The following is a 24,930-nucleotide window of genomic DNA, read 5'->3' as shown; positions in this document are numbered from 1 at the left end:
ACTAGACTGGTGACTGAGGAATCGTGTTCTGAGTGGGTTTCATGCACAGCTCAAGTTAAAAATTAAATCTTTTGAGTCATGCAGATTTTAACATCTTCAGCCAAAATGAACCAGCCAAAAAATTTTAAGCAATCACTAGAATGACCATCTTCAGACTTCCATTTTTTTTCCGTTATCTACTTAAAGTTGTATTTGAAAACCTGTCAAATTCCCAAAAAGCATAATTTTTCAGTGTCTGCAGATACATCATTCTGCCAACATTGTGAACCCACATTTCCCAACTTTGTAAAGTCTGCACAGTTTCATACATTTTGAAGTCACCCCCTTTTTCCCAAGAAAATTATATTTCATCTCTGAATTAGGTAAAGCTGTCCAGACTGTCTCTTTGACGAATGTTTGAGGTAGGAAGATCCGGATGTTAGACTCACTGAGAAGGATTGGGGGGAGTTTATTCACTATGTCCACTCATCCTCTCTGTGAGCCAAACAAGGATTCATCCAGTGACCAAACTTGCCTTTTTACTTTAATACACAAACTCTGATCTTTTCCACTATTACAATGCATTCTCAACAAAGTCCTAAGTCTTAAATACGAGATTTGAATATGAGAGAAGAGCCAAAAAAGATTTGACTATTTTCCTAAAAACTTACAACTATTTATTAGTTGTTATCAAGGTTGACAAGCGTCTTGATTAACATACAGTTGTGTACAGTAATATGCACATATTCATGTTAACATTTGATATATTTTAATACAGAAAAGATTAAATAGTGCCAAGAAAATTTTCCTGCAGCTGTGGCCAGAAAGGAACATCTGGAATATGAGATTAAATTAAAAAGGAGGAAAAAAAGCAGAGTAAAGAGACCCATATTTCACTCTGAAAGGAGTTCAGAGGACTAAATTCCCTGTACAGAGTCCTCAGTTCCTGGTTCAATAGCACTTAACAGATACATGGCGCAGGCACTTGAAGAGTTACAGTTTCTTACAGTTTTTGTCCGCTGATCTGACACTAAAAACTCAAACTAAGGTACAACACAGCCTTTAAAGAAGACACATTTTGCAAAAAAAGGTCAAATTCTATTGCAAAATAAAGTGCTGTTGAGAAAACTCGGCACAAAAACCTGCCTTTTATTAGTTACACATGTTGACAGACTTCATCTGAACACAAAGTTTCACAATTGTTTTTCTTCCCTCCTGAAACTTTTAATTACATCCAGATTATCTTGGGAGAAGTTTTACTTCCCAGAAACAAAAGCATCTCCTTCCTTACAATTCTATGTGTCTAATGTGTTGCATTTTATAGGTTTTGTAAACAATATCACATTTCTACATTTGTCTGTGTTAAAGGAGATATTAAAGGAAATGTCTGACAGTTTTCTATAATTCTTCTTATCGTCAACAAATCTCATGTGCAGACCAACCAAACCAACAATGAACTGATCTACTAACAAGTATTGTGTGTGTATTCAAAGCCTGATATATCTTATTCCTCTGTGCCGTAGGCCTCGGTTATTCAAAAACTATTAAAAACACACCAATGAGCCACACTGCTGCTTCATGATGTTCCTTTATTATGAAGTTTGGTCACATTAGTTTGTTTAGAAACAGCTCCAAAGACTAATAACAACAATCGTGTTTTCAGTCTCTGGAGAGTAGTTCCTTGTAAAACAATTGTGCTACATATTTCAACCTCTTGACTTTGTACCTCATTGTAAATTTCTCGAAGACTTTAGTACAAAGTCAAGAGGTTGTGTTATGTAGCACAACAAGCTAACAAAGCAGTAACTAGAACTGAGTGCTCAACAAGCTAGCGAAGCTCTTTAAACGCAGTCCTGCATATTCTCAGCAGTGTCTGTCTTGCACAGAACTACTCTCCTGAGACAGAAAACATGATCGCTTTCATTAGTCTTTGGAGCTATTTCTAAACAAACATTATTAAACTCTTCATAATAAAGGCTCATGTCACCCAGTGCAGCTGTGTGGCTCACTGATGTGCACAGAGGAATAAGATATATCAGGCTTTGGATACACACACACACACAATACTTGTTAGTAGATCAATTCATTGTTGGTTTGACTCTGCACATGAGATTTGTTGACAATAAGAAAAATATAGAAAATCACCAGACTTATATCACATGTGGCAAATGCAGAAATGCCACATGTTTACCACTTACAAAACCTATTAAATGTGACACATGCAACATGTGTGTTACATATTAGAATTGTGAAGAACAGATGTTTTGGAAAACAGAAAACAAGCTCATCATCAGTTTATTTATCAGAAATCTGTCAGGCCAGAGAATTAAAAGTGCATTTTGTAAAAATGAATGAACAGATGTTTTAAAGTTTTATTTTAACTTTGTTTAAAGGATAAAACTGATGTAACTCTATTTTTTTCTTACTGTCAACAAATCTCATGAAAAAAAACAAAACCAACAGTGTGTTAGTCCGTCTCCCAGTACTTCACTCCCCTGTCTGTGGCCTTCAGCTTCAAGCCCATTGGTCCCTGTTGACAACTGTTAATCTTTAAAACAGTATATAAATATATAGTTCAATTGTTTAAAACTGCTCAGTCATTTCCTCAAAAAGCTGGGCACACGGAAATGGTCCATTTGTTGGGGATTATTTTCAGCAGCATGTATCTGATTCTGCACAAAAATGCTGCAGTTGGTTTGAGTTTACATGGCTGTGCTTGAGAGCAGGGTCCTTAATTTTTGTCAAAATATTTCAAACCAGCTTAGGAAAACTGCGACTGTCAACCTTTTCTGTGACCTCTTGTGCTTTCCATTCTTCTTTCATGCAGCGATGCATGCAGTCCATCACATTTCAGTAGTGGTTGGGCAGCAAGAAGTTGAGGCATGGGAAAGGCAGATTGGACAGGCAGTCTGTGTTGACGGTGACCTGCATGTCACTAAATAAAGCTTGGCTCTTGTCGCCGGCAGCATTTCCCTGTTTCTTCTTCAGCTCTGTGAGTCGCTGGAGGATCAGCTGGTGCTCACGGCCCCTCACCAGACCTCTGAAATTCAGAACAGCAACCAGGTGCTTCCTGCTGCAGGTAGAGAAGAAGAAAAGACTAATTATACCCATGAATTTCATACTTGCCACAACTGTGGGGTTTTTTTGCAGGGTTATTAAGGCATTTGAGGAATGTTTTCTGATATACTTGAGTGTCATGGCAGCGATGACCCACAAAAATAAAAAGTTAATTTGTCACTAATTATAGGAGTGTCTTTGTGAACAACAGGAGTTCATCAGGAGTACGAGTGCTCATCTCCAGACATAAGACCCTGAGAAACATCCATAAGAAACCAAGACTTTCCTTTCAGAGATAAATTCTTTAGTTTTTGACTTGAGAAATGTGTTTCTAAAGAGTTTGGTCTCACTGCTCATGGTGATGAAGTGTTAAGATGTTTCCTTCCAAGCAGGAAACTGGTGGGGAAACATTATTTCTTCTCCATTGTTGAAGACTGTTAAGTGTTGCTGAGAGAGACTCTGTTGGAGGAAATGTTTTCTGAGAGGTCTTTTTACTTAAGCAACAGTACAAACTCTTTGTCATCTATCCTTTATTGCATTGTTTAATGTTCCAACTATGAAAAGTAAAAAACCTTTAGCTTCAAACTGTCACAAGTTGGATAAAATGAAGGAAATATTTGGAAGTGTTTACTCACTTGAGCAATCTCTGCAAATGTATTTAATTTTCTCTGAAATTTGCTGCAGGAATGTTTATGACACTGAGTTCATGGTTTCACTGATGAAGGAATCCTGTTTCAAGTGGACTGTTTTGTAGATCTAACAACAAGGCTCTGTTCACTTTAGTTGACTTTTGCTGTTGTGCAACATCATTCAGCAACTCACAGCAGTGACCAGTCGAATATTAATCATACTCAAGGGGAATTGTTACTGTTATAATAACCTTCCAGAGTTGTACAATCTTGTCTCATGCAAAGTTTTGGCATCTGATTAGCTTTTAAACTCATGGATGTGTCACGCAGACTGGACTTTCTGGATCATACTTAATCTTCTCATACAGTAGGCAGCTGTAGCAAAATGCTCAGACCAGTGTAGCTCTTTGTATTTTTATTGACCCAGTTCCATTTTTTATCTCAAGGCGGCCTAACAGCAGTGACAGTTGTTTGAAGGATTGAAGGAGGAGTGTCTCTGTGAACAACAGGAGTTCACCAGGAGTACGAGTGCTGGTCTCCAGACATAAGACCCTGAGAAACATCCAGAACTAAACAAGACTATACTTTCAGGGATCATTTCTTTAGTTCTTGACTTGAGAAATGTGTTTCTAAAGAGTTTGGTCTCGCTGCCCACAATGAAGAGTGAAGATGTTTCCTTCAGAGCAAGAAACTGGTGGGAAGACTTTGTCTCTTCTCCACTTTTGAAGACTGTTCAGGGTTTCTGAAAGAGACTCTGATAGAGGAAACATGTTCTGAGTGGACTGTTTATCTTGTTAAAAAATATCACTCTTTTTTTTTATATGTGTGTTTTTAAAAAGTTATATTTCTCCTTTTCAACACACATAGAAACTACAACAAAAAGAAAACTCCAAACTAAACAAACTCAGGACAGCAGCTAAATCAAGAATTGCCATGTGACTACATACATTTCAAGACTAGTGCAAAACAAAAAAAGGGATCTGCTGCTTTCCAGTATTAGGACACTAGTTTTCAGAGAAAGAAGATAGGAAACAAGATAAATTGCTAACTATCTTTATCGCGTCACTCAAACAGTAATTCACCAAAATGTTGTAGCAAAGTGCTTTCCAATTAGCTCTTGTTAAACTGTTCTTGGTATCTTATTTTTTGTTATCAGTGAATGTTGCAGCCATTTTACGCTCATTCATTACCAAACTTGTTTACCAATTTTCCTCAGTTTATGCTACAGGATTTTGTCTCATGATTCAGGTTTTAAATAAATATATTTGTAATCTGGTATTCTCAGTAGAAGTCTCTACTGTGAAACCATCTGATGTGAATAAAATGTCCTGAGGACCACAACATATCTTCAGACATCTTTTCTTTAAACAAATCTCCAAACACCAGTTTCAGGGTTTTCTTAAGAATCAAAACTCAGATGTTCTTGAGTCCACATGGCAAAGGATTGCCGACTTCAAACAACCCTGAACATCCACACACGTGTTTCCACTTATGTTGCCTGATCAGACTTCCTCTCTGGTCATGTGCAGACCGTAATCGATTAAAATCTCCTTCACTCTTCTGATAGTTTTGTTGCACTTGTTAAAGCAAGACAACTTCAATCTTTATCATGTTTTTGGTATAGGGGGTCACTGAGTACAGATGGATTCCCTGCAAATGTCTTCCTAATTTAAACCTGAGCAGCAAAGATATAAAGAAACAAACACCAGAAACACTTAAGAAAAGTTTGAAAGACAAGTTCCTACTCATTTAACAAGATAAACAGCCCACTCAGAACATGTTTCCTCCATCAGAGTCTCTTCCAGAAACACTGAACAGTCTTCAACAGTGAAGAAGAGACAAAGTCTTCCCACCAGCTTCCTGCTCTGAAGGAAACATTTTAAATCTTCATCATGGGTAGCGAGACCAAACTCTTTAGAAACACATTTCTCAAGTCAAGAACTAAAGAAATGATCCCTGAAAGTATAGTCTTGGTTTGTTCTGGATGTTTCTCAGGGTCTTATGTTTGGAGACCAGCACTCATACTCCTGGTGAACTCCTGTTGCTCACAAAGGCACTCCTCCTTCAATCAGACAAACAACTGTCACTGCTGTTAGGCCGCCTTCTGATAAAAAATGGAACTGGGTCAATAAAAATACAAAGAGCTGCACTGGTTTGAGCATTTTGCTACAGCTGCCTACTGTATGAGAAGATTAAATATGAACCAAAAAGTCCAGTCTGAGTGACACATCCATGAGTTTAAAAGCTAATCAGATGCATAAACTCTGCATGAGACAGGATTGTTCAACTCTGGAAGGTTATCACGACAGCAATTCCCCTTCCGTATCTACAGTATGATTCATATACGACTGGTCACTGCTGTGAGTTGCTGAATGATGTTGCAATGCACCAAAAGTTGATTCAGGTTCAATTTTATTTTTTTAATTTTTTTTACAGAAGTTTTCTGTGACAGTTAAATACTGAAAATGTCAGATTTGAAAATAGTTCCCTGTACTGTGATGACAAAATAACATAAACTGCAACTAAATATGTCGACACCAAACGGTGAGTTTATGCTATTTTGAGCATCTGGCTTCTACAGTTCATGTTCAAGCATCTGAAATGAAGTCAGGCAGAAAAAAAACTTTAGATTAACTAAAGTGAACGGAGATTGGTTGTTAGGTTCTTTACATCAGTGAAACTATGAACTCAAAGTCATAAAAAGTTCTGCAGCAAATTTCAGAGAGAATAAATTACATTTGCAGAGAGTGAGTAAGTAAGTGAGTAAACACTTATAAGTCCTGTCCTCATTCCATCCTGTGCATATGTGAAGTACAGGAACAACATTGAGTGACTCAACCAACAAAAGGAACCTACTACTTAGTATTTTACATTGCTAAGCTAAACAGTCTACTCAGAATGTTTCCTCCTTCAGAGTTTCGTCCAGAAACACTGAACAGTCTTCAACAATGGAGAAGAAACAAAGTCTTCCCACCAGTTTCCTGCTCTGAAGGAAACATCTTAATTCTTCATTGTGGATAGTAAGACCAAAATCTTTAAAAACACATTCCTCAAGTCAAGAACTAAAGAAATGATCCCTGAAAGTATAGTCTTGATTTGTTCTGGATGTTTCTCAGGGTCTTATATCTGGAGACCAGCACTCGTACTCCTGGTGATCTCCTGCAAAGACACTCCTCCTACAATCAGACTGTCATCAGAAACAGATTAAAATATTGTTGTGAATTTCTGCTGAATGTTTTGATGTGACAGCGAATGTATAATTTCTGTAAGAACACAACTCAAAACTTTCATCTAAATCATGAACTACTACTACTTGCAAATTTTCATCCAGCGTTTTCAGGAGGAGTATCTTTGTGAACAACAGGAGTTCACCAGGAGTACGAGTGCTGGTCTCCAGACATAAGACCCTGAGAAACATCCAGAACAAATCAAGACTATACTTTCAGGGATCATTTCTTTAGTTCTTGACTTGAGGAATGTGTTTCTAAAGAGTTTGGTCTCGCTGCCCACGATGAAGAGTCAAGATGTTTCCTTCAGAGCACGAAACTGGTGGGAAGACTTTGTTTCTTCTCCACTGCTGAAGACTGTTCAGTGTTTCTGAAAGAGACTCTGAAGGAGGAAACATGTTCTGAGTGGACGATTGAGTTGTCCAAAAAAAACAAACCTCGTTGCCTAGTAATCAAGTGGTTTTATAGCTGACTCATTTGAGCAAGTTAACACATGATAATTCGCATGTGTTATTCCATTCTGTAGTGTGTCACCTGAAAACTGTTGTTATTGAGCTGCAGTCTGAGTGTTGCACGAAGGGTCACTGTAGTGTGAACCACATGAAGCTGATCCCTTTCATTCAGGTTCACTTCCACTCCAAACAATCATGCTTTATCACCTCTTCATTCAGACAGGAATCAAAGGTCACACATCACATCTTCTGTGTTTTTATCTTACATTCCTCCACATATGCCATGTTTGTTTACTACTGTGGTCATGGAAACGCTCTCCAGCCTATATCACCTGCTTGAGGATTGAGATTGATCACCTCCACCGTTGTGTAAGAGCGCACCTTAAGTATGTTCACAGGGGTTGTGTGTTTGCTGGCTTTGTATACCTACGTGAAGCATTTTTATGGCCAAAGAGTTCATCACCAACATATCATTAGTTTGTTTGTTTTTCCTGTTGCCTGTTTGATTGACCAATCCCATCACATGTCTCCAGTTTTTTGCTCTACTTAACACATGACTTCACAGCAGAGGTCAACATCATCTCACGGGGCATGAACTTAAAGAGGACATATCCTGCACATTTCCAGGATATTAATATGGGACTTTACTGGAATATATATATGCATGATTTACAGTTTATCTTATACTGGCCTTTACAACGCCCCTAAGTTCAGCCTCTGTGTGAAACAGGCTGTTTTAGCTCCTGTGTCTTTATGACTCGCTTCCCGATGAACCCACTCTGCTCATCATGCTCAAATGTAAATTACACACAGTGTGATCTTGAGCATTTTAATCAATAAAAGTATGAAAATCATAGATAATAACAGCACAGAGGCCACATGCTAAGCTCCTTTCTCATCTATCAGAGCAAAAACTGAAAATATTTCCTTTGAGATCCATCTGCAGAGCAGAAGTTTTGTCTGTCTGTGTTTAACCTCTCGGTTAAAAAGTCCATCAGCCAACATATCAGGCCAGGATCAATGCTGTGGATGCTCTTTAACCTTTCTGATAAAATATGTGGTTGGATATAAGTAAAAGCTGAGGAGAAATCTATAAAAACACCCTCAAGGTGTGACAGAATCATGTTAAGTAGGGTGCCCGTCGCATCATCAACACCCCTGCCAGACCTGTAAGCAAATTGAAGCAGATCCAAATTTGCCTGCACTGTGTTCAGAAGCTCGTCCTTCACAATCTTCTCAAGTCATTTCACAACCAGAGATGTAATTGCCACAGGCCTGTGGTCATTAAGTGTCTTTGGAGAATTGTTTTTTTGGCACAACACACAAGGAACCCTATGGAGTTGGAGAGACAACTTAAAAATAAAATAAATAAAATAAAATAATTTTTAAGGATACAACCTCCAAAACCATCAGGACCGGGGCTTTTCCTTTCCTTTACACCCCGTAAAAGTTTCAGAACCCTACTCCTGTCTAAGTGCACGCTGCTCTGCTCGGAAACAGCATTTTTATCAACTGACAGCACCTTGCTAAAATCATGGATGTTAAAACAATTATAAAAAAAGTTCAGTTCATTTGAAAGGTCTAGATCAGGGGTGCCATTAAGGGAGATGAGACATTTCTTGGACTGCATGGCAGGTGTGAATTCCACTGGAAATTTCCACTGGAGTGGAATCCATGAAGGGGATGTGGTCCAAGGAGTGTCTCATGTCTCTGTTGATCTTTCTCTCCTCCACCTTTGTCTACTACTTCCTCAATAAAAAAGGGGAAGCAGTGACACTTTTTAGGCTTTTAAAATAGAAATTGAAAGCAGGAATTTGTGTTTAATGTCTTCACTCTGGGTTTTTGCGATGATGCTTTCTTATGTCTGTTGATTTTGACATGTTTAACTCGACAAAAGTGCCGCATTTCAACACAGAGATATGTCACGGCGCTCAGGTAAACTCCATGTGTGTTTCACTTCAACATCACTGCCTGATTTATTAGAAACTGATGGGAAAAGCCCCCCTCACTAATCTGTATGACCATGGCTGACTCTGAGCTGAGCTGCACATAAACGGATAAACCAAACAAAACCCCCTTAGGTCTGACACCATTATTATCACGAACATGCAGGATTTCCTGGGCAATTACTTCGTCCGCTGTTACTGTAAAAACTGATGTTAATGTAATTAGTCTGAAAGCCTGACACAATAAGATTACATCGAAACTATAAAAAGACCCACGTAAAACATCCAAATAGAGCAGGCCTGTCTTTTCAGCCTCTTATTAAAACCTTTTTTTGTAGATCGTTAAAGACAAAAAAATTAATACACTTATGGTGGAGATTATGAGCTAGTATATACAATTGTGAGTTATTCAGTGTTTAACCTTTTTTATTTAATCGAAAGAGCTTTAAGTCTGCATGCTCTCCTGGTGTCTTTAAGGGGTTTTTTTCTCTTGCAATCCAAAAACATGTAATACTTACTGTTCACATGTTTGAATATGAGTATGAATGTATTTGTCTGTGTCTGTTAAGCCACATTCAGAATAAAAAATAGCACTACATCATAAAAATGCCGCCCCCTCATTAGGGATGAGTTTCTATTGTACGTTCCATTTTGGATCCGGTTCTCTAAATATGAACACTAACAAATATCTTAGTGAACTTGTATCTTTCCCCTTTATTTTTTTTTCTTAGCAAAGAGCAATAGAAACACAAACTGTGAGTGGACTGTGTGTTTTTGTAGATTCACAAGTGGAGACTCTTCTCTTCTGTTGTCCTCGGGTCAATTTTGACCCGGGAGGACAACAGGTGTCATTATGTGCTGTCATCAAAAAAATTGAAATGGTTTTAAAACAGTATTCTGACAAAACTAGGTTAACAAAACAGGTTTAACATACAGAACGATTTTAAATTGTTGAGTGATAAATGCTTACCCAAAGTCTGGGTAATGCTCCACTAAAGGCTGCAGATGGTTCTTTATGTCCGCTTTGTTTTTCTGTCCAATGATCTCGCACAGCTCGTCTCCTACATGGTACAGCCACTCATGAACCGACTCCTGCATAAGAAACATACAAAACAGAGAAAAGAATAATGAATCCGCTGCTTGTAAGCAACAGTGTGACTGTGTGTCTTGTGATTTTCACTTGATGAATTCGTGCTGCTCATATCTATAATTAAACCCAATTCCAACATATTAATTTTAAGTATACTGTTATTATTGTGACCATGACTTTAATATGTCACTATCACCAATTAAGAAATATATGCTTGTGCAACAATCCAAATTTATCATCACTACAGATGTTGAAAAAATGTAAACATTGTTGTTTTCCAGACTAAACATGGAAAAAAAAAAGTTCTTCAGTTATTCAGTTACAATATTGACAGCTAACTTTATTAATTCTGACCAGTTGTGTGACACATCTTTTGAGTTGCATCATGAGAAATGAAGGATCCAAACTGGTTTGCTCTGGTCTGGTGTTAGCTCAGAGGCCTGTATTATGAAGCAGGATTTGGGGTTAGCAAGGTAACTTCAAGTTTAACTCTGGGTTTTCAGTCCTACGATGGTGGTTCACTTCTTACCGGGGTACATTGCCATGGTAACTTAGGCTGAACAGCTAACCTGCTCCAGGTTATCTGTTCCCATAAAAAACAAGTTTGATTTGATTGGACTAAAAAAACAGGTTTGAAAACACCCTAAAAGTCTGGATATCTTGGCCGTCTGTTGTCTTTTTTTAAAAAAATCTCTCTCTTGTCATTTTTCACAACTTTACACCAGATTTTGTTGCAGAAGTTTGCTGCATCAAGACAGCTTATATTCTGAGAAATTATTATCAGCTCCAAATAAATGTCTCCTATCATGTGCGGGCCAAACAGAGAAGATGCTTTCCATGTTGATGGGGAAGTAAAGAGGTCAGTACCATTTCCTCAAACAGTTCAACGAGTTTAGCCCACTGACGGCGGATCTTGCTTGCTGCATTCTCGTGTCTCCGGTTCTTGCACGAGAAGTTATTTTTCATCAGCTGGCCAATGTATTCCTTCACCACATGGTAGTGCAAATGGCTCGCAAACTCCTGTTGCAAGAAAAACAAAGACACACGCACAGGGAGTGATGTGGCAGAGCAACAGGATAGGCACAAAAAAAAAAAGGGAAATATAAGTCACACGACCAGCCGCCTGCAGATCATCTGAGCAACACCTTCACTACTTCCACCTATTCTTTTGTCCCATTTGCCCTCTCACTTCGATGTTTTCTGCAATCACAGCATCCATACAAAAACAATGGTGTCTAAATTGATTCATTGGAACTTTTAAGAGGATCACTAGAGAGCACCTAAGGATTTCCTCTGCAGATCTCCAAAGAAATTTCATATCAGTGTGGAAGTTTATATGCAGCTATTTTTTTTGGCTCTTTTATGCTCATTAAGTCAATTTTAATCACTAAACCTCATGGCTGCCAGGCATAATGTTTCCTGTTTAGTCTGATTTGTTGGATGTCCCAGTGATATGAGATTTCTCTAATCAGGATGTGACAAGGGCCATTAAATCTTTGCCCTCAGTTGGGTGCTTTATCAGATTATAGCCGACACTTTTCCAAGTAACCAATCATTTTAATGTTTGGCCGTATTTCCCGTAAGCAAAATGATTTAGCTGGTTAGTTTAAAAAGTTGTGGGAGAGTGCTGGAATCCCCTGATAGCGTTTTCCTGTCTGTCTCTTCCTAACCTGGACGTGTGGAGGCTTCATGAGAGCGCAATGCTGGGAAAGCTGCTCCGTCTGCCTGTAAAGCTGCTCAAAGTCGTCATCGTTGGTGAGCCACTTCCTCGTCATCATTCTCCTCAGGTACGGCTAGAAAACAACACATGTTCAAAGTGAAAAACATAAAACACATCTCTCAAAAGACTTAATATTAAAGGGGAGGCACCATGCACATTTACATGTCTATATTTTGAATCTGGGGCTCTACTGGAATATCTTTGCATGATTTACAGTTCAAAAAGCTCCTTATTTTATCTTACTGGCCCTTTGTGCAGCTTCTCAGTTCAGCCAGTCAGTTTGGAACTTTGACAACATTTAACATCCGACATCATATCAATATAAAAATGACAGAAAGTCACAAAAAGCACAATATGTCCCCTAAAATAATGCATTTTCGGTTTTATTTGCCATTCATTTGAGTGATGTTATCCATGTTTTTTTCTTCATAATACCACATTAAGGCTGATCCATAATCCTTGACATTGGAAACAGCAGTTGCCAGAACAATCTCCACTCAATATCCACTTAACTCACTTGTTTGGGAGCTTTTGACTGTGTCACATGGTTGCAAGCTTGTCTTTTTGTTATCCATTTTCTGATTTCATAACTATATCATCTATTATTGCATTTCATAAGAAGGTCCCCATTAGCTTCCACTGGGGCAGTTCCTACTATTCCTGTTGTCACAAATATACATAAGACAAGATATATACATTAATAGTTATTAAAGAACAAAGATATAAAATAATAACCTTCATTACAGTTAACTAAAATTTGACAAAAGGTTAAATTAAAGTGATATGAGATTATCAGATTAGGAATGTACCGTACTTTCTTACATTATGTTTCCACATGTCCTTGTACGTGATATTTTGTGATCTTTTACAGTAAAAGCATTGAGCAGTGCTTTCGAGGGGTGGTTGAGGAAAGTAGAATCCTTTTTTCAATTCTCCTTTTAAGAACCACGAAAGCTAATGTTTGCTCTGTGTGAGGAAATGAATCAATGAAAACAGGAATCAGGCTTTCAACTAAAATCACCCGTCTGTATTAACCCAGTATGACGCACTGGATACTGTACCTTGACGTCTTCTTTGAACCGGTCCTCCAGGTCCTTAGTGAGCCTGATGATCAGCCCCTTCACCTCTTGTCCGAACCCTTCCACCTGATGTGGACAGGTGTCCCGGTACTCCTCCATGTGCTGCCTGCAGGAGGGAAAAAAAAAATCAGGGTTAGGGTTAGGGTTAGGGGTTAGGGTTAGGGTTAGAGACTGACGTTATGAAGTGAAATTTGACTTTTGTTAAACCTGCAATAACAGATTTTTTGGCTACTTGGGGGCAGCAGAAACAAGTTGTGAACAAATATCACCTTTTTAAGATGATATGCTGACTATGTGCTTATTTTCCCATCTAATAGTTACGGAGCAACATTATCATTCATTTGGAGTCGTGTTTCTGTCCACCTGGTGAATGTAAGTCCAATATTCACTCTCTTCTAGCTCTGTTTTTGCTCTCTACCAACTCCTGAGAGAAATATCTGGCTCTTTAACTGCTAAATGCTCCACTATGTTCTCCAGCCAGTCTACAGCTAACTGTGTCTGTTTGCTGTTTGATGCTGAGCAGGTAGTGTACTGTGAGTTTTTACAGCTTTTTCTCTGAAAACAGCTGCCCGCTGTGGCCTAAAACAACACTATGAGAGCACTGAGAGTGAACCAAAACAGTAAAGTTGCAGCCAGACAGCTAAACAATGAGCTGAAACTCTCTATAAAGCTCCATAAAACTGAGGGGAGCTGCAGAGTCGCTGATAATTTACTGTAGGTTTATCACTATGAGCCACGACCAACACATTCTCATTTTATAGTTATTATACAAAATATTGTTTATAGTTGCTCTAAGTGATTGGGGGTTTTTTTGTTTGGTTATTTTAGCAACAGATGTGCTTATATATATCTTTTAGAAATACTCAGTTGTTTTCCCTTCTTAACCTTTTTCACATTGGTTTTCATCTGGTTTGTTTTTCAAAGCCTTACTGGTCAGTCAGTTTTTGCCACCAGACTTCATGTGCTACCTCAAACCAACCTCAAACCATGCTCAAAGCGCTTATTGAATGGCGCCTTGTGAATTCATATTTGAAGTTCTCATCCAAAATCTTGCAAAGGGCTCCAGCATAGTCAGGTCTGGCTCTGGGATGATGGAAATGTTTTTGCAGGTATTTGGTCATAAACAAAGTAACTAAGTTGAAATTTTGACCTGATGGTGGCACTAGATGAAATGTTAGAGGATCACTAAAGTTTTTACACTTCATCCTGAATGGAACATAACTGTCTGTACAAAACTGAATGCCAATCCATCCAATAGTTGTTGTGGGAACAACTGACCGGCATTGCTTCCCTAAATCTGTTTGATATTCATTAATGCACCACTTGTTAGTTCAACCTCATGTTCTCAATGTTTCCATCAATTATTTCTAATTGCCCCTTAAGTTTCCCTCCTGTATGAAGTCCTACACATCTATATATTCTTTATCTGATTGGGCTTTCAGAGGAAATATGCTTATATTGACTTAAATATAAAATGCTCTTTATGAATGTGCAGGTCTTGCACATAGTTTCTTGCATATTGGCCTCTGATTCATTATCATTTTTCTTTGTTTGTGTTTTGTAAACATCATGATTTGGACTATACTCAAAAGAAGAGGTGTGGTTTAAAACTGTAAAAAATAGAAGAAACGTGAACATATCCAAGAGACCCCCCCGTGCACGTTCACCTACCTGCAGCCCCGAGAATCTAGTTCAAGAGGTTAAAAGGTCAAGGGGAGCTTGTGTATGAGACACTATCAAACCACAGATTAGCTTGTGCTTCAAACATCACATGACAGCAAAAAATAGAAAGCAGATATCAAAACTGAAACCACACACACACACACACACTGTCTGCGACACATCCTTGAATGACCTGCCACAGCTCACATCTGCTTCTTGTGTGACGGACTGAAGCAGCTGCAGTGGTTTTGGTGGTTCAGCAGACATGTTATAACTACTTCCCCTCCCCCTTCCCCTCCAACACACACACACACACACACACACACATAACACAGCAGCGTCTCTTACTCGCAGCACAGATTCCCAGAAATCATGTGAGGCAACACTCTCTCCAAGGCTGGCACATTCATCCTTTCACTAAATGCAAGTGGCACAACCTCGTTTTAAGGACTGTAACTCGCCTTTGCATGTGAAAGAAAGAGTCTCTTGATCCATTTCATGCTTGTGAAAGAAAGCTTGAATCTTATATAGAAGATGCTGGCACTAATGTTTGGAATCTCCCAGAGGAAGACTAAAATAGGTCCGAGATGAATCATCCAAACAAAAGCTCTTCATTCCATCCGGAGTCTGAGCTTTTTAACCTCTTGTTTTCTCCTTTCGATTTTACTAGTGCAGTACCCATTCAAGACAATGCCTGTTCGGAACGGGACAATTTCTCAACACCTAGAGAGAACAGTGCCCATCCCCTAAACACCTCTCATGCAAACTATCGGTAGACGCTACAATTTACTAATGATTCCTTAACGCCTCACACGCAGGCTATCAGTAGACACTGCAATTTACCGATGCTCCCTAAACGCCTCACACGCAGAATATGGGAGACTACAATTTTGAGTTGAGCTGAAGTTGATCGGATGAACTGTAGTGCCCGTTCAAAACATACCTGAGACATCCTGCATTATGTCTTGAACATACATACAAAGTTCCTGCTCGTGTGAAGAACAGGAATAGAGCTTAACTCTATAAACTTTTTTATATATTGTAAAGACAGAATTTAAAGTGTTTAAATGATCAAAACAGAAGGATAGGATTTAATAGGATTTAGCACACATCTTCTCATGAAAAACTGGAACTATAAATCCAACAAAGTGCATTTTAAATTGTAATTCTTTGTCAGCATCCTGATTTAAAATCTCATTTCTGCTACAGGAAACAAACAGTTAACACCACACAGATTCCCATTGGGTGACTCAGGTGACAGCTTTTTCTTTTTTTTTTTTTTTTTCAGGAGACTGGAGGCAGGCTGCCAGCTTTGGCAGGGTGTGACTTACTGTAAAGAGGTAAAGCTGTTGATGTATGTTATCTGATACTCTGCCCAAAGAGGCTGATTGAGAGCGCTGCAGTGGCGTCTGAACTCTGCCTCAAACCTGCAGAGTGAAGAAGAGACGAATAAAAGTGAAGTTCATGACTGTATGGAGAACAAGCCTGCAGGGGGTGGACAAAATAATAAGAACATCTAACAATTCAGAAAAAAAAAACATAAAACACACTTAAAGAGACACATTTTCCATATTTTGTCATTTGTATTTCAGGGAACAGCCAAGAGATATGGTAACATCTGTAACATCTGCAGATAAATGTGTAAATGTCAGTCAGAAATCTGTTTCTTTATGTATTCCACCTTTACTTTGTTAGACGCTGAGACCTTCTGCAAGAAGTGTTTCCTAAACGGTTGAAGTTTTATCACTTTTAGTGATTTATTACCTTTGTTGCACATTGTTCTTTGTGCTCCAAGAGATGAAACATCTCCAGAGGAAACATTTAAGTTTCTTCTGATCTTTCATACTTTTTTGAGAAAAAGATATGAAGTGTGAGGCGTGTATCAGTCATAAATCATGTGAAGGATTAAGAAGGAACATTCTCACATTACCCAACAGGAAAATCACTCAACACTGGTTTTCATACAGAGGGCAGCATCCTGTTCTTGATTTTTGTTTTGTTTTTCTGTGTGGCTTTTCTACCTTCCTCTTCTGCTTCTTTAAGTAGATTTCTATATTTTGTAATAGGCTTCACAGAATGCTTTACTTATTCATCTGGCCTTGTTTGACCTTTAACCTCCTCACTAATACATGAATCATCAGAGGATAAAAATGCTGGATAAAAATGTGTGTTGCATATTTTAATAACTAAAAATAAAATTAAAAAATATGTTGCACAGCAGGAAAATTACCAGGATATTAAACATACACATATCACACAGTTTAAGCATTGTAATTCATGTTACTGGGTGGAAGTCTGTTTAAGAAAGGTGACGGTGAATGATTGAGCTGCTGCTTAAGGTGGACGTTACTCTTAAACTCATACAGTATTCTATTCTATTCTAATCTATTTTATGAGTATGCGTCAGTCTGTCATTATTTCTGTGTTGCAGCATAAATAAAAAATAAAAGAGAAGATACAGAAACTGAAAATATGCAATCAGGAAAGTGATATTTCAGCCAGAGGAGATGAAGACATTAGAAGAGAAGAGGGAGAGGAGGAAGAAGACGACACAAGCTGGCCAATCTGTTGTTGAATCAATTTGTGTGTAATTTAATTATCATCATCACTCATTTAACATCAAATGTCACTTAACGAACAACGTCTGTGTTTATGTTAAATGTATAGACTTAAAAATGAACAAAAACTGAAAGCTCAATTTAAATAAAACACGTAGTTTTTGGTTCCTGCTGCAGGTTTCAGAGCTTCTTAAGAGCTCTAAATAAACTATTATGCTCCTACAAATGTGTAAGAGTCACTCGTTAATCTACAATTACTTTCTCAAGAGCGTCTTCAGTTACAGTACAATGCTTTAAGGAAACACCTAAGATGGATATTACAGTCGTCTTAGCCTTAAAGGACAAGTTCACAGTTTTTCCAGTGTGTCAGGTGTCCATGTGAACAGTGAAAGAGGTTTTCCTCACTGTAATCATACCTCCTGTTCATACTGGCTATTAAAAGATCCCCTTCAAATGTGCTTTCAATGTAAGTGATGGAGGCCAAAATCCACAGTGTGTCCACACAGTCATTTAAAAGTTGATGTGAAGCTTATATGAGGCTTCAGCAGTCTGAGTTAGTCATATCAAGTGGATATCTGACACATTTACAGCTTTCATTTAGCTTCATATTAGTTTCAGATAAACGTTTAAATACATTTTTGCATAGAAAGAGGACTGTGGATTTTGGCTCCCAAGAAAACCTGTTTCAATGTTCATTTGGGCTCCTGACTGTTGTTTTAAGACAGACTTGAATAATAATGAACCCGTCCTTTCAGATGCTTTTGGGAGACAAGGCCCAGTGTTGGTTATATCTTTGTGTCAGTCTACGGTGCCCAGTTGCATACAGCATCAAAAGATAATTTCAAAAGAAGATTTCTCAGATGGAAATGGGTTGACTAAATTCAAGTTAAGTCATGCTCTGTGTAAGGAAAAGCTTAAAACCTGTTTTGTATTGCACAAACCTCCCTTTCAACATAAAAAGGAAAAGAATTAAAGTGTAATTCTCTTGTATTGTGTGTCTTTTATATCTTTTATGTGTCTCTATTTTTATTTGTTACTGGTGGACAAGTTTTCCTTTCTGGATTATGAAGTGGAAGTCTTTTTCTCTAAAATGTCTTAGTTAAGATTGTCTGTAAAATGTTTACATCAAATGAAAAACATGCAAATTATTCTAACATTCAGTATTTGTACAAATACAGTACACAGTATGTGTTTTTTGTGTTGATATACCTTTTGGGGAACTCTTTCAGCTCTTCGAGGCAAGAAGAAATTACTTCCTGCTCCAGTTGAGCATCAATTACTCGAGAGTTCTTGGCATTTCCTTTTACTTTCTGCAGAGAGAAAACAGAGCAGCAGACAGAACAGTAAACCTGCAGATCTGTGCTGCCCTCACCTGGCCAAATCACTGCACTGCATCAAGAAAAAAATCCCACTGATGAACAGCATCATCTAAGGTTTTGACTCCTGTAACTTATTTAAATTTCCTTGATTAATTAAAAAACATGTTCCACATAAAGAATATCACTATAAATATAATGAATATACTAAATAAATAATATTACAGTGCATACATGAAAAATTAAGTCAAAGGAGGGTAAAGTGTTGTACCGTCGAGATGTCCATGGGAATATGAGAGATGAGGAAGCCCTCCTCCTTTTCTGGACTCTTTCTGTCCCTCCAGAGCTCGTCATTATCAAGCTCAGTAACTTTGTCCAGCGAATATCTCATGTCCCCCTTTAGTGACAAACACAAGTAGATGAAAAAGTTTAAAAATTCAATAAAAAATACGAAACATGATTGAGAGTTAATAAATGCTAATAATAATAATGCTGCTTGTTTTAGTTCATCTTTCGCAGCTAAAATTGAACTGTGTTTGCACTCTAGATGTACTCAGTCACAATCACACGAACAATATAATTATTTTCATTGTCATGTCCTACAGTGCCAGTTTAATTCCTCAGTGGAGAAAGTGAATGGTAATGTGAACTTTTACTAATTACATTTATATGTATTTGATATATTTGGTATAATTATGGTTTGGTTTTGTGACTTAAATGTGACCAAATATGACATTTCTTTGTTCTTTTTTTTAGCTAATGCCATATCTTTACAGTAGATAAACTGACAGAAGATTTAAAAAGTGCACTGACCAAACATGTTTGTTGTCTGGTTTTGGATTTCTAACTATCCAATTTTTTTTATTATTTATTCTGAGGCTCTACTGGAATATCTTTGCATGATTTACAGTTAAAAATTCCTCATTTATCTTATATTGGCCCTTTATGCAGCCCCTCAGTTCAGCCTCTGTCTGAAACAGGCCGTTTTAGCTCCTGTCTCTTTAAGGCCCGCCTTCTGATGAGCCCACTCTGTTCTGATTGGTCAGCTTCAGGAAGCTTCTACCAGCTTCGGAGGCTACGTAAACAAACAATAGTAGCAGGATTTCACTGCTTTTTCTTGTTCTTTACTCGAAATGGAAACTTCTCAAATACAACCGAACATGTTTGAGCTGAATCAGATCTGAAATATGAGAGTGAACAACGTGAGGAACCTTAGCAACAACAAACAGACGGCCACTTGTGGGCATGTGCGAACAATCTGATGTCATCACGAGGAGGAAGTAGACGTAACTTTGCAAACAAAGCATTCAGAGCAGGTTGAAGCCCTGACTTTTGACTTGCAGGGAGCATTTTACATATGTTCACCTCAAGTTTTGAAACTTTAACCATATTTAACTTAAATATCTGACATTATAACAGTATATAAATGACAGAAAATCACAAAAAGCATATGTCCGCTTTAACATTTACAACACAAGCACACTATTGATTGATTGTCACATTTTAGTCAGGTATTGTGTTGGTTTAACACGCTCTATCTTTACTCATCTTCTCTCAGAAGTACAAACAAATACCTCAAATGCTTGTGTTCACCAGCATCATACAGCATAACAAAGTTAAACATCAAATGTCTTATCTACTCTAGACATCTTGTTTTCACCTTCGCTCTGCAGCAGTACTTGTCTTTCAGCTGTTTCATGAAGTCGTCCTCCAGCTGGAGATCGGTGCCCTCATCTTTCATCTCCGGCTGCAGGGACAGACTTCCCATGATCTTCTCGCTGTTGGGGTGAAACATTGTACATTCAGATAGATTTCACAACATTTCACGTTGCTGCACATCTGTGGGCACTAAAGAATGCTGCAGACATGTCGCTTCGTGTCGGGGCCAAGAAGAAATCACGATTTAGATTTCACCAAACCTTTGTGATGTTGTACGAGAAAATTTGGGAGACAAAATAGATGAAATTAGTCATGAAATTTAATAGTTGAGTAACAGAATGCATCTTTACTATAAGTTTCATGAAAATCCAATCACCAACAATCACAATTTAGCATGTATTGTAATGAAATGTGTTCTTATGTGTATGAAAATAAATGTCTGTTATAGTAGATTGTATGTGTGACATACCGTACTTCATTAAAAAGTTTTCTTCAAGGATGCTACCTCACATAATCTGTGTGAGAAATGTGGACATGACCTGATTAAAATTTTCCATTTTGGCCTCAAGAGAGTTTTGTGTCTCCTTTTTTATCAGATCAGCTGTTTATTTCGGGGGCATGCACTTCTCCCAAATGTTGTTTTGAGCACAGTTTTTTGGATTGGAGTGGCCTGATTCAACAAATAAAGTCAGTGAGGCTGCATCTTCTTTAACTGCCCCCCCCACTCATGCTCACGCTGCTGCTGTGTTAGGTATCTTTTCAACATTTCCATCTGCACCATCTGTGGATACATCTTAAGGTAGGAGGTTGTTTTTTTTTAAGACTATAAACATGACAACAAGAAGACAATCAGAACTATTTACTTTCTGGTATGTACATAAACAAACAAGTCATGACTGGCTGAGGACGTTAAATGAATGTTATTCCCTTCTTTCCCTGTCCTTGTTTTTCTGGTGTTAAACTGAAATAAGCCAAAAATGCATAAAACTCTACTAAAACTCTCTTTTATTAGTGTTAGCAAACATGATACCACTGTGTTGTGCTTGTTGCTTGTGCTTTTGGGCTTCTTCAAGGGATGCTTCAATGACCCCAAACCTCATTAATCATCTCCATTCCACCCCTATTTTGGTGCAAAATCGCCTAAAATGCCCAATTAAAATGGCTGTAGCTCCTGAACCACAGTGACTATATGCATAAACAAGCTCCCAAAGTCACTCTAGGTGATACAGAAAGAGACCAGAAGGTCTTTGAAGTCTGTAGGAACTGAAACATTTTGTCCACCTCAAATAAAAATACAAAGTTTCAGTCTAAATAACTGCTTTGTCTGTCAATATCAGGGCAGCATGAGGCTGTAAACTAAATAGCAGTGAATGCCTGTCTAAAATTTGAAGAAGAGAACACACAGTATGACAATTCTACAGTGTTTTCTTGATGAAAAGGTCCAGGTGGATCCCTAAAAGGATATTTTAGAGTCTCCATATTTTTGTAAACATGAGGTCTTCTTGATTACAGTGAAACCACATGGGGTGTGATGGAGCGAGGAGAGAAAGGGAGAGATGTCCAGCTGGCAGACGCTGGTGTCCAAGCAAAGTTAAAGAGGTTATTTATGTAGGTCAGGAAAAATGTATCATAACCCAAAGGTAAGGCTGGATTTACAGCTGGGTAAAGCAACAAAACCTCTGGGTTTAATGCATGTCAACTGGTTTTGATACTTTGAAATTTGCAGTTAAAGTACATTAATTTTGGGAGCTTTTGTTGTAGAAGGATGTTGTGTCAAAATCTAGTTTTATTTGTTTCTGTTTGCATATTCCTTATAAAGTTGTGCTTTGCCAAATTAAAATGAACTAAGTATTATTTGACATTGAAAATAATATGTATCTATGTAATGCACGATGTTGCTAACTGTCAGCTGGTGTGCTGAAGTATGCTCAATGAAGCAAAAGCAAAAAACATCAACAACTAAACACAAACTAAGTATTATTTCAGCACAAAAGTTCTGGTTTCCTTGGATAAAACTGGAACTTGAAGGCAACAGGGTACATACATAGTGAGTAATATGGCCGTGCCCATATAGGAATAAAGGCAAACACTATTAAAATATGACTAATTTACAACACACATCAGCATTTTTATTCATTGATTTTATTGTCAGCAAAACCCATAAAAAGCATAAACAATTTGTTAGTCCGCCTCTAAATACTTTCTGATTCACTACCCTACCTGTGGCCTTAAGCTACTGGCCCATAAGTCCCTAATGAAGATGTAAATCTCTATATTAATTATATACTTAATTTTTTTTTCTAAAAAGGCTCTGTAATTTCCCAAAACAGCTGGGCACTGTAGTTTTTAGAAAACATTACTCAAGCAGGAGGAAATAGTGCGTTTGTTGGGGACTATTTTCAGTGGCGGATGAATCCACATTCCATGCTTGAATGAGTATTTCTGGCTGCAGGAAGGTGTGTGTGAGATTGAGTCAAAATAAATTACAGTGTTTGTGTTCATGTTGATGAGAGAACATGTCACCAAGTGCAACGGTGTGGTTCACTGATGTGTTTTTAATAGTTTTCAGACAAAAATGGAGGTTTATGGCACAGAGGAATAAGATAAGATCAGACTTTGATGCACACACAGCACTTTTTAGTTGTCAGTTACTCGTTAGTTCATTGTCGGTTTTGTTTTTATCATGTCATTTGTTGACAATAAGAAAAATATAGAGTCAACAGATTTATTTTTTAAGAAACAAAGGGACAAAGAACACAATTCTACTATTCTAAACTCTATTTTTATACTATTTTAGTCACTTTAAAGTACGGTAATGTAGTTAGCTGGTTATGAAGATATCATGTGACTGTCTCTGAGGGATGCTGGTTGCGTTTTGTTAATTATAATAACCTTGTCATTTATGCAATCTAATCCACACTGAATATATATATTTTATGAACTCTTGCCTTCATCCACTGACCTCTTGTAGGTGTTGATGATCCAGTTTAGCAAAGCGTGCAGATCCCTTAGCTCCGTCACCTGCGGCTCCACCTTCTTCAGGTGCTGCCCAATGACTCTGTGGTAACTCTTCACGTAGGTGCTGAAGACTCTGAAGCTGGGCGGGTACGACCACCGCAGCTCCTTCTTCACCTTCTCCAAGTCCTCCACGATGGCCTGACCCAGCAGACCCAGGTGGACAGACAGCCAGGAGGATTTCTGCTCCGTCAGCTCCAGGTGAATGCTCTCCACTTTGGCTTGCACCCCATCACCCACCGCTCCCCTCCAGGCCTCCATCCAGCTGCCTGGTAGCCCACCAGGTTCCTCAGCCCTCTTCTCCTCCTCCTGGATGATGCGAGCCACATGTTCCAGAAGCCCCTTGTTTCTAGAGGGAAGGGAGTTGGAGTCGCGCACTATGCCACTGATCTTGTTCCTCAGCTCTCGGTAGAGGAGGCTGAGGTCCTTTTCCTTCTTGGCCAGCTCCATGGGCGAGTCCTCGCCGCACCGCTCCTGTTCCTGCTGGAACTCCCGCCGCATTGCAAGCAGGTTCAGGTAAGCCTCCTCCAGCACCTCCATCTCTATCAGCTTGTTGATCTGCATCACTGGTAATAAACAGAGAAAATGGTGAATCTCTCCAAACGGTACAGTAAAGAAATACAAGGAGAAAGGCAGGCCCACACTGTTATTCACAAACTACTTTAAATTTTACGTTATTCATTTGTTCTTATACAGCAACATAGGATTACTCTTAAAAGACAGAAAAGTAGATAAAGAATAGCAAGGAAACTTAAATGATCAAATTGGAAGTAATCAGTTATCACTCCTCGTTTCACACATAAACTAATGTTCTTTGCTTGAGGCAAGATTTATAAAAGTTCAGACAGTTTCACTGACAAAGTGAACCTTTGTGTATATACACAAGGAGAAAGATCGCTATCGCTGGCTGCGTCTGTTGCCACAACAGAGAAGGATAAAGAGGAGAGTTTAATGTACAGACAGAGAGAGAGATGCAAGGTTGCTCAGGAACATTATCAGAGAAGGTTGCTGTTAGCTTGAAGCTATGAATGTCTTTAAACATACATTTTGAACTAACATTTGAAGTAGTGTACAACTTTTTCTGCACAATCTGAAAACTAATGCAACTAAGGGTTCTTCTTACAGTGAAACCAGGAAACCTAATCCCTAGTCCCTATTTGCTTGATTTCCAAACACTTCTGTAAGATGAAGCACCAAGTAATTATTATTAATTATACACTATTTACGAGCTGGAATCTAAGTGAATTTGACATAGTGGCCAAACAGTGTAATTACAGCTTCTAGGTCCCTCATGTGATGCACACTGGCCCAAAAAGCATTTTTCCTGCACACAATCACTGGAAAAGGAGCAGCTTCTGAGTGAAATTACTTGTTTTATCATCAAAATTTGATCCATTCAGTTCAATAATATTTGGAAAGTCTAAAAGAACCGCATGATTAAATTATTTTATCCTCATTCAAGTGAGCAAGAAGCCAACCGGCAGTCAGTCGGCTCAGCCAGCGGAAGTCTCAGACATGCTGGAGAAGGACTCTACTGAGCA

At 38.3% G+C, this 24,930-nt stretch overlaps 1 protein-coding gene, 4 non-coding genes and 1 pseudogene across 5 annotated transcripts in view; 3 read left to right on the top strand and 3 right to left on the bottom strand.

Moving 5' to 3' along the window:
* Positions 1 to 2,061: 2,061 nt before the first annotated feature.
* Positions 2,062 to 24,930, bottom strand: part of exoc3l4 (exocyst complex component 3-like 4) — a 33,753-nt gene continuing 10,884 nt past the window's right edge. The window contains exons 5-14 of the mRNA XM_044375289.1: positions 23,337 to 23,955; positions 20,376 to 20,493; positions 18,987 to 19,112; positions 18,609 to 18,709; positions 16,173 to 16,268; positions 13,162 to 13,285; positions 12,051 to 12,173; positions 11,248 to 11,400; positions 10,261 to 10,382; positions 2,062 to 3,052 (exon numbers count right to left, since the gene is read on the bottom strand). Coding sequence (XP_044231224.1) covers positions 2,830 to 3,052; positions 10,261 to 10,382; positions 11,248 to 11,400; positions 12,051 to 12,173; positions 13,162 to 13,285; positions 16,173 to 16,268; positions 18,609 to 18,709; positions 18,987 to 19,112; positions 20,376 to 20,493; positions 23,337 to 23,955 — 1,805 coding nt within the window. The 3' untranslated portion in view covers positions 2,062 to 2,829. The remainder of the gene's footprint in view (positions 3,053 to 10,260; positions 10,383 to 11,247; positions 11,401 to 12,050; positions 12,174 to 13,161; positions 13,286 to 16,172; positions 16,269 to 18,608; positions 18,710 to 18,986; positions 19,113 to 20,375; positions 20,494 to 23,336; positions 23,956 to 24,930) is intronic.
* Positions 3,314 to 3,523, top strand: LOC122999121. Its single transcript, XR_006407642.1, has one exon. It is a non-coding gene; the product is annotated as a small nucleolar RNA U3 (small nucleolar RNA).
* LOC122999089 lies at positions 4,241 to 4,447 on the top strand. The gene has a single exon (XR_006407614.1). It is a non-coding gene; the product is annotated as a small nucleolar RNA U3 (small nucleolar RNA).
* Positions 5,431 to 5,637, bottom strand: LOC122999123. The gene has a single exon (XR_006407643.1). It is a non-coding gene; the product is annotated as a small nucleolar RNA U3 (small nucleolar RNA).
* On the bottom strand, positions 6,554 to 6,758 carry LOC122999113 (annotated as a pseudogene).
* LOC122999078 lies at positions 7,096 to 7,302 on the top strand. Its single transcript, XR_006407603.1, has one exon. It is a non-coding gene; the product is annotated as a small nucleolar RNA U3 (small nucleolar RNA).

The sequence above is a fragment of the Thunnus albacares genome, chromosome 15 (genome assembly GCF_914725855.1).
Source record: "Thunnus albacares chromosome 15, fThuAlb1.1, whole genome shotgun sequence".
Classification (NCBI taxonomy): Eukaryota; Metazoa; Chordata; class Actinopteri; order Scombriformes; family Scombridae; genus Thunnus; species Thunnus albacares.
This window is presented reverse-complemented; position numbering and strand designations above follow the sequence as displayed.